The sequence below is a fragment of the Uloborus diversus genome, chromosome 5, assembly GCF_026930045.1.
Source record: "Uloborus diversus isolate 005 chromosome 5, Udiv.v.3.1, whole genome shotgun sequence".
NCBI lineage: Eukaryota > Metazoa > Arthropoda > Arachnida > Araneae > Uloboridae > Uloborus > Uloborus diversus.
In genome coordinates, this window is record NC_072735.1 from 80,990,983 (window position 1) to 81,005,800 (window position 14,818).

The 14,818-nt window shown below is 33.7% G+C and overlaps 1 protein-coding gene across 1 annotated transcript in view; it reads left to right on the plus strand.

The window, feature by feature from the left end:
* The first annotated feature begins 291 nt into the window (after positions 1-291).
* The window catches only part of LOC129223422 (uncharacterized), a 163,971-nt gene continuing 149,444 nt past the window's right edge, over positions 292-14,818 (plus strand). The window contains exon 1 of the mRNA XM_054858022.1: positions 292-565. Within this exon, the coding sequence (XP_054713997.1) occupies positions 416-565 (150 nt within the window). The 5' untranslated portion in view covers positions 292-415. The remainder of the gene's footprint in view (positions 566-14,818) is intronic.

The window sequence follows — 14,818 nt, forward strand, 5'->3', positions numbered from 1 at the left end:
ATCCGTACTTTCACTATCGCAGTGGTCAGAGAGATACCGTCGCCAATTTGGCATTGCGAACCAGTTTTGGCGATGCCGGTCGGGAGAACGTCTTCGAGTACGAAAGATGCGGGAGCTTATTTCAAACACTGAAAGCGCACCACGTGTATGGGTGAAAAGTTCAGAGCCGCTCTCACGAATCACATGTGTGTGTTTATTGTACATTGTCCATTCCGAGAGCCGTGAAAAATCGCAATTTTAATCACAATTTTAAATTTCCATTTCACCATGCCTGTCAGATGATAAACACTTCTGGCTGTCAATATGTGTGTGAGAAGTAGTTCTTTTTCCAAAACACAATCTCTGCGAATGAAAAAGTGTGATACCGTCGCCTTTGGATTATGTGGGTACTAGTGTTGTGATTATTTGGGAAAATATGCATCTGAAGTGTCTTATCATCTTTCTCCTGATGCTGTTGGGAAATAATCAAGTAGCAAATGCCACCAGTGCGCAGAACTTGCACAATCTACTAAGGCACCCACATTATGCAGATGGACATCAGCATTCAAAATCACTTTATTCACAGGTATTTGTGCTAACTTATTTTTCTAACTTAAAAAAATAATACTTTAGATTTGGAATAAGTGTGCACTGAAGTATACAAGGAGCGCTTCATCTATTTTCCTTCTCTGATACGAAGCTTCGTATTTAATTGCATAGATTTCTTGAAAAGATGTTAACTTTTCTTTAAATTGAATGTTAAACGAAAGCTCTGCATATCAAGTTCCATGTAAGAATTCATATGACATTAGGATAAAGTGTTCGGATTTTTTCAAATGAATATCAGAACATATACTTGAGGGAAGAGGGGGAGGGGCGCAGTGGTGTTTTTTTTTTTCCTTCTTCCTTTTTTTAGATGTTTAGTATGGAGGAATGTCTATCAAGGCTCGAGAGTCCTGGCGCAGAATGTGCCAGTAAAATTTTAAGGAGGGGGGGGGGGGGATAGGGCATTTTTTCCTTTTTGTGGGGGGGGTCTCACTTTTGAAGGGCTTTGTAATATTGGAGGGGGGGGGGGTGTCACTGAATGTCAGATTTAACATGAAAAGTAAATTTGGCACGAGACACCCACTCTTCCTCTTGCAATGTAGTTAGTTAATGAAATCATAGCAATCGTTTTCAAAATCTGAGATAATCGCGTAATGTAAAAGTACTTTGGAACTCAGTTGAACCAATAAAGAACTAACGTTGAAAGATAGTTGCATGGTATTAAGTACGGAATCTTACACAATACATGTTTTTTTCTTCTTTAAGGATCTTTCGGTGTCAGTTAAACTTGCTGCTGAAATTTAGGGGTGCCCACCTCCCTACGAGCAAGGACTCACCCCCTAAAGATCGTAAAGACCCCCAAGCGTAAGAATCCCCTAAAAATGAGAAAAATAACCCTCGAAACAACTCCCCTAAAAATTTCAATGCCGCATTCTGCGCCATGCCCCCCCCCCCTTCAGGTGGGCACCCCTGTTTGAAAGAAGCTTTCAATAGCAAAGATTTATTGACTTTCAAAAAATTCATTTTTTCGCTACCTGATTACTTTATGGACAGTGGAAAACCGGAACAGGGTTGAAAGAAGTCAAGCTTTTTTGCGTATAGTCACGTACATAAGGATCATAAACAAGTTTTTAATAAAAGATACAGTTGACTCTCGATAAATCGAGTTTGTCAGGACGAGCATCAACTCAGATAATCCAGATTACAGGTTCGTTATTTCGAATATTTCCAGGCGGAGAGGGGGGGGGGGGGGGCAAAGGGTATGTACTCAATATAAAAACAGTGAAAACCATGCCCACTTACCTGCAAACATTTCAATTTCCCAAAGCCAGGAGGGCAGTTGACCCCTAAATGATAGACCTCGTGGGGTACATAATAAAATTAAAGAGAAATATATATATATATATATATATATATATATATATATATATATATATATATATATATATATATATATATATTGCGTGTAACTAAAAAAAAAGATATGAAATAGTAAGCAAAATAACGGACACACAGATTGGTAGAAACGGTTTTAGCAACTCTCAGAAACAAACCAGACTAACCCAAGATGTCAAGAGAAGAAAACGGAACAACTTAAATGCAGCAAAATTGGCTTTATTCTGCGATTTCTATGTGCGCGTGAGTTTTTTCCACCCCGTACACGTATTTCAAAACCTAATCCTTCTATTTCATATTTTAAATGTCAAAGTAATGTATTTTCTAGAATATCCAGATTCATAGCTCGTCATTTTGTAAGCTGCACATCTCCTAACCCAAAATAAATGAATAAATAATTTAAAAATACTTAAAAACAGAAGGAGAAAAAAAGATCCTCAAAGACATGTGTAAAAAAGAAAAACTGAAATTGGTTGGGGAGTGAGTAGAAGCTCAAAATTTGGTGCGCAATTTTGACTTAGGCTTGAACCTTGCTTTGAGGTTAATCATTTTAAGCTTTAATTTCTGATGAAATTTGTATGAATTTATGATAAAACTATGCTTATTTTTACATAATTTGTTTTTTCTTTCCATTAAAAAAAGTCTATTTTTAAGCTTCTTCATTAAATAATATTGAGCAGCCAGAAGGTTATTGTTTTGACGTTCTACATATCTCTGCTTACTGCACAACTTCCACGTTATAAAGTATTTAAAGAGGTGCAAATATTTCAAAACTTTAAAGATTAAATTTTTTATGTTAGTTGCAAACAAAATTCAGTTTGGATGTCAGAGTGGAGTGCGCTTATGCGCTAATATGTTTAACTACAATGAAAAGAGGGGCACTCTGATGCAGGTCCGTCATTTGGGGATTAGGGGGGGGGAGAGTATCAATTACCCCCCCCCCCTATGAATTTTAGAAACATAATGAAATTTTCATTTTTGTACGTATTTTGTTTTTTCCTATAAAATGTATTAAGTTAACCATTTGTCCCCCCCCCCCTCGAAAATATTTGAAATGACAGGCCTGCCCAACCGGATGTCCAGGGATCGTGATCTTCCAAAAATTTCCTTATTCGGTAAATTTTGTCTGACGATTCTGTGAAATTTGGAGTTCCATTTGGCAAAATTATCATTATTCGGAAAAATTTGGAGTTCCACTCCACAAGTTGAGAATTTCCGCCCTCCCAAAAATTTTATTTCTGGGAGTCCCTGACTAGTAACGACAGCTCTGTTATGAAGAATGAAGAATATTGGTGCATCTTTACTTTCGTACCGAATGTAGACTTCAATTTCTAACGTAAATAGAAACACAGTAGCAGAGAAATTTGTAATCACGTTTCGGAATAACGAAGAACTATTTCTTCAGTGCAAGAATATAAAGCAATAAAGAAATTTTTGTGATAAATTAACATTTTATCGCTATTTAATAAAATAGCAAACACACATACGGGACAAACTTTTGTACATCCGTTTTATACTTCTAATGCTTAAAAAATATCCATTTATTGTTCGAGATTTTTTAAATATATACCTATTTAGCGTTCCTAGTATTTTTAGTATTTTTTAGGGTTAGCTTCAAAAAGAAGCAGATAGAGGGCTATTCCACAGAAAATCAAACATTTTGTAATGCACGTGACAGCTCTAAAGCAATACCCCCCCCCCAAAAAAAAAAGTGCATCGTGAAAACACACGATAGAAGTGACTTTTTTCTTTTCTTTTTGTATTCTGAAATGTCACTTCATCCGCACGTCTTAAATCACGCCACGGCCTTGTTCTTTCTGCGCGTGGCTTAGGCATAGTTAGAGCCAAATTGTATGCTTCTGTGAAGAAAATAGATGATCAACAATGAAAAAAAAAAACAATCAATACTTGAAATCTGCTTTTCAATTGCCAGAAACAATGAAAAATAATAGCAATTATAGAGGTAGTTTTGTTAATAAAAATTAACAAACTAATTTCAAGGATGAACTTAAGCAATGTGCATTTCGCTTTTAAACTGACATATTGACTTGAATCAAAGACATCTTCGAAAACCTGCATTATTTGAAAGGTTTAAAATTTCCAAATTCACAAATATTTGCTTGCTTAAGTTTAGGATTGAAATTAATTTGTTAAATTTATTAACAAAACTAAGTTTATACTTGCTATTTTTTTTCATTGTTTTCAGCAACAATTAAAAGCAACTACGTCACTTCCGTCACACAAAAAGGTTGCAGGTCAGAATTTCAAAACCCTCGCATAAAAAGTTTCACCTAAAAATTTTCGCCCCAAAATTTCATAGGTACGTTTTTATCTGAATTTTTTAAAAAACATTTTTAAAACTGAAATATTGAGCTGTCACGTGCAGGAAAAAATTTCTGATCTTCCGCGAACAGACCCTAATAGATTCATGTGCGCTGCCTTTAATATAGTGATGTATTTCCCTTCTTCTCTAGTCTAAAGACAGTAACTCAGACTGCTCAGTGGTACATTTTCAAAGAAGACTTTTCTATTCTTTCCCCAAGAAATGCGGAATCATATCTGTATGATTAAAAAAAATAGTGCATAAGAATTAAAAACGTTTTTTGCTCTAAACGCACTTATTTTCGCGAGCCAGTCATAATTACGAAAATTTTAGCCTCGCTAAGTATTTCAACTTTGCATATTATGTAATCAACTTTTGGTTCTCTTCATATAAAATTCGCGAAATCGCCAATATCTTCCTTTTTGCGAAAACTACAACCAGCGAAAATAAGTACTTTTATAGTTTTTATTATTTTTTAACGAATATCCACCAGAGTATTATAGAAGAACTGTCCTGAAATATTTCAATTTTGAGCAAAATATTAACCCGTGCGTATGTTCGTTTGCACGCAATCTTAGTACGCCATTGCTCGGACTCTTGGAGGTATAACTTCAAGGAAGCAATTTCATACTCTTTCATTTTCGTTTTTCTTTCCCAGGAAACCTGTTTCCTTGATTTTAGCTTTATACGATGATTTTAACATGCACTTCTTTACTGTATTATTTGTTTTAAAATTAACTGACTTAATCAGTACTTGACTACATGACATTTTATTCTAGGGATTTATCCCATTTTCGATTCAATTATTTATTTAAGAAAAATTCTCATTAAATAATGATAAGAAAAGGGTAAGGTTAAGAGACCTGTACTCCTACAGCGTAGTGCAACATTCAAAGAATAAGTACACTCGAATTCAGTTAGCTAATGACTGGTTCGGGAGAAGATGAAAGCAGTGCTGTGGAGTCAGACTCAGACTGATTTTGGGGTAAAGGAGAGAGTCGAAAATTTTAAAATTCCAAGACCTGGAGCCTTGGTACTTATCCTTCAGAGTCCTCAACTGTGCTGAGGCTGTGAAGTATGAGCCTGAGTCGGACTTTTGGGTTAAAGGAGTCGGGAGTCTAAGGTTAAAACTCCAAGAGTCGGAGTCTGTCATTTTTTTTCCTTCAAAGTCCGCAACTCTGCCAGTGCTTGTGGAGGCGGACTGATTTGGGGGTAAAGGAGTCGGGAGTTGAAAGCTTTAAAATTCCAAGAGCTGGAATCAGTTATTCTTTCTCTGAGTCCTTAACTCTGCCAGGGCGGTGGATGTGGAATGCGAGTAGAAGTCAGACTGATTTTGGAAGTCGAAAGTTTTAAAATTCCATCGGTCATTTTCGCATCCCTGGATGAAAGTGTCAGTTCCGCCTCAAGCACCCAGTTACAAGTCGGTTATTTTGATATCATACGTCATCTGTACGACTTTAAGCAGTTAATACATTAAAATGCTTATGTTGGAGCATTTGATAAAAATGTGAATGAATTTGATTAAGTCCTTTTCAGTTTTGTAAATTTTGATAAGCTTCATAAAAGTAAGAAAATAATGTACTATTTCGTCGATTGAGCATTGCTCGGCAATTGCAAATTTGGAGAAACTAGGAGTTTTTAATTTTGTCGACAATTTTTTTTCGAAAGAAGACATTCATACTTCAAATTAAATAACATTAAGAAATCGTAGTTTAATAACATTGAAATCAAGTATTCACTTTCCCCAAAAATCATGAAAAGCGTTATTTGTTGAATTTTTCTCGAAGCAATATGTAAAAAAAGCAAAGGAAAAAAAATCACTGAATTACAGTTACCTAATAGCAGCATTCACTAAACGATTCGTCATTAACAGTGACTTAAAAGTGAAAAAAAAAAAAAAAAAAAAAGCCATTTACGGCCATTTAGTTACATATTCCTGTATTAGTTGGTACAAACAAGTAAAAATTTGTGATTTATAGCTTTTCTTCAAAACTTTGAATAATAGTTTCCACTTTAAAAGCATTTTGCTTGTGAAAAACTTACTCTCATGTACAATATATTATACACATTGCGGGTGAACTTTTAACGTTATCTATAACTATCTTACGTTAACTTTTAACTATCACAGTATGAAAAATTATTTTTTAAATACAAAGCATTTTTTAGAATCTTAATTACTGTATATTAAGAAAAACATAATGATTTCTTCATTTAAATACATAAAAAGACTAAGTTTAACTTCCTGGTTTAAAGCGCTGATGGGAGTCATACACTTAAAAATATAACATCCGCAACTGTAGATTCAGCATTTTATACTTTCATTTTGTTTGTCGTTAGATATACACAGCCCCAACAATTTAAATTATTCACTATTTCCTTTGAATCTTTTTTCACCCCGCATTGCAATAATAAAAAAAAATAACTCCGTTTTTGTAAAAAAACAAATAAATCGCAGTATTCAGTGAGCAGCGGTGTTCTTTTAATATCCTAGCAAAATCTTTAATCTTCATTGATGAAGAAATGTAATGAATCTACAGCAGAAGAATGGCAAAAAATATCTCTGAATATCCGTTTCATTGCTTTCTGTTGAAGGTTTAAGCTTCGGGGGAAAAAAAAGAAATGGACTAGATTGTTTCTTTTGCAAACGTTTTATTACTTTTCAGTAAATACTGCGGGTATCAACTAAAGGTTTAAGGTTTTTAAGGAAATAAAATTGAGGAAGGATATATATTTTGAAAGTTCTAGAGGTAAGAAATCTGAAACTTTTTATTTTATGAAGCAATAACTGTTTTTCTATTTCCTTTTACTTATTGTTACAGCATTATGTATGAAGTGATGGTAAACGGTTGGTTAAAATTTAACTTTCGATTTAAAGATTTAATCAGAAATACAAAAACAAATGAAATAATAAGTTCACACGAAATAGTTGTTGTTGTAAGAGCAAAATATGCGATAAACTTGTTCATTGTTTTTAAAAGAGTCGTAAAGAGTTCACCTACATGTTATGCATGGTTTTTATTATTAAAATCCTTCATTCTTTATTTCCTTTAATTCACGAAAAGAGTTTGAAAAAAAAAGTTTAAAAGAGCAAATGCATTTTTCTTTAGAAAAATATTTCTTCTATTTACTTTTTTTTTTCATCCGCAGACTTAGGGTTTATGGTTTTTTTAACCTTTTCAGACTTGAGGTTACAAAAACAATAAAACTATCTTCTTGTAACTCTTTTACGTATGTAGTACGAACGGAATCTTTATTTAAAAAAAAAAGGTAAAAACTAAACAAAGGAAAAGGTGGAAAAAAAAAACATTCTTAAGAAATTCATATTTTAGGAAGATAATCAAAAGTTCCACATGGTTAAGATTTTAGGTCCCCGTAAGTCAGTACATTGTTGATAACTATTAAATAGATGACAATGGGGGATGTTTCCTTCAGTCAAAAGTACAACTTTTAGTCACTAAAGTTAATAGAACAAGCAAAAAAAAAAAAAAAATCATGGAGCGAGAAAAACTTGATTTTTCCAACAGTTATTTTTTATTTAATTTTTTTAAATGTCCAAATTTAGAAATGAGGCGTGGTCTTGATGACGTTACAAGTGATGTACTTTAGCGCGCTACTCCATTGACTCAGTAAATGTTTACACTTTGCTGTCAATCGCGTTGGCAGGACATGATAATTTGCGCTGTGCACTAATGGCATCAGTGAATGGCATTTCATCATCTCTGATGCCACGCGCAGAAGCGCAAAAAATAAATTTGAATCTGCGCGCTGATTGAAATATATTTTTTTTTAATATTAAAGTTGTCCAATCCAATGTTTTTAAGCAGAAAAAATACTTTCCAAATGTCGGAAACTACCCCATTTAGTTTCATTAAATAAGCTAACAGTTTACACTGCTATAAACTTATTTTTTTTTTTTTTTTTTTCAAATGCGTCAAATTACCGTAGGGAAAATTTTTTCGTTCTTCCTATCTCGCTAACTGGAATTCAGTATGACATAGTTTCCGAAAGATCCCTGTTCTGAAAGTATTAGTCGTTGAATTATTTTTTAATAGCCAGAAATTTGTCGGATACTGCTTACAGCATTGATTCTTCAATAATCTGCTCTCAGGGACGCAAAAAAATCTCGAGTCTTTACACGCTGTTAAATTAGAAATAATTTTTCGACATTACTTTCTTTTCTTCTACTTATCAAAAAAAAGAAAAAAAAATCTTTTGAATAGAAACCATTCCTTGGTATGAGTTTATGGTATATGAGTTGTATCGTCGCCAAATTTTGCGTATGCATACGATGTTTAATTCACGAAGTTCTATTCACTTGCAAATGAACGTTTCTTTTCTAGTCTTGTCATTTTTCCAGACAGAACCATTTCTCAGCATTTATGAAGCTGTCATGGAATCGCTCTCTTCTGCAACTCTCCTAAAACTCTTGATGCCACAAAAAGGAAACAAAAAAGGCATTTACTCATCCTTTACTGGCGCGAATGCATATTCGTTCTTTTATGATTCGTTCGACCGTGAATGATGCAAAACAAGCTACTATCCCGCCCCGCCCCCTTTTCCAGTTTTTACTTTGTTCTGATTTATGTATCTGCAGTCTTAAAACACTCAAAAGTTTTTAATGCTGACTGACTGATATTTTTTCCCCTCCTTTATTCAAACAAAAGGGTTAAAACGGTCGACTGTTTTTTTTATCCTGGAAAATAAATGTAAAACATATTTCAATCCTTCATGTATCATTTTAAGTGCACGACTTTAGAGCGAGTAACTAAATAACTACAGTAGACTCGTGCTACAACGTAATTCGACTAACGTGAATTGGTAATAACTAGACTTGCCATATTTCTGATATGTTCAACCGGGACACCGGAATGCTCCACTCACACCCCCTCCCCCAACGTCGTAAGTATTCATAAGGATACTCTGGCTGACTTTTACTGTTTTAGAGGATAGTTCATTTTCAACGCTATGAGTAAATGGTTACTAATTATTTGTGAACCTAAACCAGCAGTGACACAACCAGATAAATTTAAACATTTTATTTCCTGCAGGTTAATATTTATATTATAAGTTAATTTAGTAAGGATAAACAATTTGAATGAGGAATAAAAATTTGAACAAAAGCAACATGTGCTTTTTATTAGCTAAGACCTTTTTTGGAAAATCTTTTTTGATTCTTGCTGTAAAAAACCTTACAAGCAAATCCAATATTGATTTTACTAGTCAATGTTGCAAATGACATAGTAGTTACACTAAATAATTCTTCCGTTAATTGTTTTTAGACTTTTTTGGTCATATGTAATCAAATTTATATTTTACCGGGATGTAAAGTAAACCGGCCGGGACACCGGGATTTTGTCCGAAAACAGGAACTGCCCCGGTTAAACCGGAACGTCTGGCAAGTCTAGTTATAACTCGAGTTTTTCACAAGTAACAGTATAAAAAGTACTACGATACGTACAGTACTAAATACTGTACGTACCATACTGTTTATTTTTGTCTCTCTCTCTCTCTCTCCCATTAATTTATCTCTCTCTGAATCAATTGATTTTGTGCATCATAACAATGTTGAGTAATACAACTTTTTAAAAATATTGTAAAAACTCCTTTTTTTATGCGAGAAATGAAAATATGTATGTAGTTAAGAAATGGTTTAAAACAGTTTCAGAGGTGTTTACAAATGCCTAAAATAATTAGGTATGTTTATAAAAAAAAAAAGTCTTATGCATACCTTTTTCTATACAACGCGAAATTTCGACTTGCGCGAGGGAACTTGGAACGCATCCCTCGTTTAAGTCGAGACTCGACTTTACCTTTTAAAAATATTTTTTTTACAAGTTTTGCAGCGTATTAATTAGAGGCAGAACTGAATTGAAGCAGCGAGAGCAAAGGGATGCAGGTGGACATTTTCAAGTTTTGAGTAAAACGCGTTAAAAGATAGCATCCTAGGTCTTTCATTGAAATTTTTTTCTAAATCATGCTGAACAGCAGCAACTACCAGTGCTACTAGTACCATCTCTTGCCCCAAGACAGAGGAGAGGTTCACCTACTATATGTACTGGTTATCTCCAAATTTTTAATTTTGCCACTTACATCCCTTTGCTTCTCACTGCCTCAATTGATCTTTTTAGCCCTGTTGTCTGAGCAGTAAATAACATTTGAAGAAAATTGAGACAGCGCGAATCAAAATGATTTTTTTTTTTTTTTAAAGTTTTGAGTGAAACGCGTGTAACGCTCATCCCCTCTAAGTAGCCTTTCTTTTGGAGAGTTTTTCTACACCATGGTGAATAACAAAACCTACCAACGCTGCTAGTACCACTCTTGCCCCGAAACGGATGTGTTTCCTCTACCATTATTGAGTCACATCTTCTCCCTCCTCATTGTCACAACTTCAAGAACAGCCCTTACCTTTTCGAAACGTACGGGGGATCATCTGTGCACGACACCTTTTTTGTGGTAGTGATTTTCTTGAAGATCGCGTTTTTACTATAGTGAAGGATCTGATTTTGCTATCGTAATTTTTTTGAGAAATGTTTCGCTTTTTACCCAGTAATGAGTAACAAAAAGGTTTCGTTCCAGGAGATAAAAGGGTCCTTTTAGATCATTTTATTTATTTATTTATTTATTTTTTTTGGGGGGGGGATGGGGAGATGATTTTGAGGAAGAGTACCCTTTTAAAATTGTTCCCCTTCATATGGACCTTCGTTAAACAGCTAACACAACGGCATTACCAGCACGGATCCAGAATATAGGGGGGGGAGGAGGTCATAACCTTCGTTAAGTGTCCAAAATATGTTCTAAAACTGTATTTTTGGGACTTATACAGTAAAATCCCGTTATAACGAAAACCAATGCAACAAAATTTCCGTTTCAACGAAATGTATTTTTAATCCCAATTTAATTGCTGGAACATTGTTTGGATTCCATTTCAACGAAATTCCCGTCGCATCGAACAAAATTTGTAATCCCTTGAAGTTTGTTGCAACGGGATTTCACTGTATTTCAAAAAAAGAAAAAAAGCTCCAAACCCACTTTTTCAGCATTAAATTACGCGTTGACCCCTCCCTTTCCGATAATGACTCCCTCTAAAACTAGAAGCTGGATCCGCCCCTGACCATTTGTACTAACTATAGTTACCTCCACATTTTACATTTTGGAACTTACACCCACGGTTGTCCTTTTCCCGTCCAAAACTTGTTTTTCCCATCCCTCCGGGAAAAACTGAGAAAAAGTGATAAATACAGGGGAAAAGTGGTAAAAACGGGGAAACACTTCCAAATAACAATATGTAAGAAATATTTTGTCTTTCTGAATCTGATGTGTAAAATGAAAGTTAGAAATAAATAGTTATTACAAAATTCCCTTGGGTTTAAAATTATTCTGCAGGAAAGGAATACAAATAAATAAGAATTATTGCATTTGCTCACAGAAGTTTTTAACAATAATTAATTTCCTAAATAAATATTTTAGAACATAATAAAGTAAAATTATTAAATTGAAAAATACCGGGATCATCAGGAGAAGCAGAAAATAATTTGTGTTTAATATATGTAAATAAAGTTTTTATTACATTTTTAAGTAGACCTATTAAGCATATATATATATATATATATATATATATATATATATATATATATATATATATATATATATATATATATATATATATATATATATATATATATATATATATATATATATATATATATATATATATATATTGTTTCGGTGTGATATTTACACAGAATGTTCTTTGGCATCATCAGTAACAGTTGTTGCCAGATTCTTGTCCACTCAAATGGAATGTTTGACAAATCAGTCGAACACATTTTTCTCTGACGGCATTACAAACACTGCAAAAGCATCTGTGTTTTGTTACATGATGCTAAAACCCAATGTGTAAGTAGAAGACGAAGAATATGAATAGGATTATGATTAATAATCTCCGTGCTGTGTAAATATTTATAAATAAATCCACTTCGTTGTCTATTTTTGTAAATTTTCTATTTTTTTTTTCAATCTTCCAAGCTATTATTTAATTAGAACTCAATTGTGATATTTATAAAGATTGTTTTGGATTGATATTTATGTTTTTAAAAATCAGTTTTTTCCAGGACGGTAAATACCGGTTTTTACCATGGTAACCGGGGGTGGGAAAAACCTTGCCAACCCTGCTTACACTCCTTTACTTCCAGGTTATTCAATATTCATAGTGTTTAAGAATCGTAAGTGTCAAGGGAGTGATGGAAGGTAAGACAACAAGAAACTTTTTTTAGAACTCTATTCTTGGGCATCAACTTGATAGTAGAATGAGGAACTTCCACTGATTAATGCCCTGAATTTGTGCTAGTTATCTGAAATTGTTAATTTAACGCTTAACCCCTTAGCTTCTAGGTGCTTCAATTTTATTTTCAGAAATTCATAACATCAATGAAAACTAGAATGGTTTACTTGGATTATTCGACAACTAGCTTCTAAAATTATTTTATAAAATGAAAATACAAAGCCAAACGAAGTTCAGTTTTATTATTATTATTAATTAACTTCAGATAACTTCTGAGTTTTAAATAAACACAATTTCAAAGGAATCTTGAACCTTTTGAGTTTTAACAGTAAATAAATGTGGATTTACAGTCATTTCTGCCTAAAATTCTGTTTTAAACATTAAAAATTTTCTTTTCTGTTCGTTTAGCATATGACGTTCAAATAAATGTGGAGACGACAAAACAAAAGTATAACAAGTTTTACGTCGGTTCTAATGTTTAAAGATTTGATAACTTCCGGTTTAGGTCGTGAAAATAACAGCAAAAAGGATTAATAAACAGATATTCAGTGTTATAATGTCTATAAAATATATTAATAGATTTAAATTCTATAAATTTCTATCTTTCATCTCGAATAAAATTGTAGGATTGTAGTCAATGGCGTAGCTACAGTTTCTATCTCCCGGGGTGGTTCCTCTATTTGCCGCCCTCTCATTGGGACACATCTAATACATTAAACCATTGAAAATTATCGAACTTAAAAGGAAAACTTCATTTAAGGAAGCAAAGGGAATCTAATTTAACGCGTACTCTTCTCACAAAAAAAGGGGGGGGGGGGGGTCTGGCGCCTATCTCGGAGAAATATTCTGAATTTACATCAAAAATTGCAGTTAAAAGTAACCTTTTGGGGGGATGGGGTTCTCTACCGAATCTTCATCAAAACTGCAGTCAGTTTCAGCCGTTGGGGGACGATAGGGAGTCAGCTTTTATTCGGTAACAAAATTCCAACGAATTGTTTTCCCCGCATTAACTCAGCACAGGCAAAGAAACAACTTTTACAGAAATATATTAGATATTTATATACAGAAACAGATATTATATTGCAGAAATATATTTGATATTATTTGAATATTTTCCGAAATTTAAGTTTTAAAAATACAATTTAGTCTGTCTTAGAGGACGTCAAGTGAATGAGGAAGGTTCAGGGGCTTACTATGGAAATATTTCAACTCCGAACACTGAAATGACCGTTCCGTCATACCAAAACCTTACATTTCGAAGGGTTTTTTTTTTCTTTGATTCAAGTAACATATTTAAAGCATGATTTTCTTATTTTATTTTTTTTTCACATCGAAAGTGCTGAATGGCCGCCCTGAAAAGTATGCCGCCCGGGGCGGACCGCTCTCTCCGCTACGACACTGATTGTAGTCCAAGACACCTCGGCATGAGATGTTGAAACTGGAACAGTGACACTGCATTTTGTAGTTGCGTAACCATCTCAAAGAAACGATCGCTTTGCAGCAACTTTCCTTCGAAACTTTCCCCCGGTTATTAAACTTACAGAAGCATCCAATGATTGAAAGGTGGAGAAAGGGGATGGGGAAAAAGAGAAAACCTCCGGGCTGTGTATCTTCCAACTCGTGTGGCTGGTCGGAGTCTGGTGCTACCTTTGACCTTGATTCTGGAAGTGGGGATCTCGGATTGGAACTTCCTCGATGGATTCCTTTTGTTAGAATGAGGTTGCGTAGGAGGATGCATTCAAGAATTTTGAAGGTCTTATTTATATATTTGTTGACATGGATGCTAATGGGAGTTTTCACAAAATCGAAGATAAGGTTCATAAAATTCCCAAAATTAAGGAAAGAAAATCCAAGATCATGTGATTTTAGTTTATTTGCTTTTTTTTCGGTATTTGGTTGATTATTAAATTTTCAAAATGCTAAAGTAAAAAAAATATGGAAAAAAATACTAACATTGACCTTTCAATAATTATTTCTTTGGAGCAATTTCAATAATTATTGAATGAAAACAAAAAACCCGACTGCGTATATATATATATATATATATATAGGCCCAGTACTTTAGAATTTTATTAAGTACTACTGAATAACTACACCATTGAAATAATTTTATAATCGATACACACATAAGACAGATCCTAAATTCAAAAGCAGAATAGAAGGATCGACAGTTGGGGTTCATTCAAATTTTACGGGGTTCCTTGGTTTAAAAAGAAATCTGCCCCGACTGTTGATTCTTCTATTCTGCTTTTGAATTTGTGATTTGTTTTATGTGTGTATCGATTATAAAACTA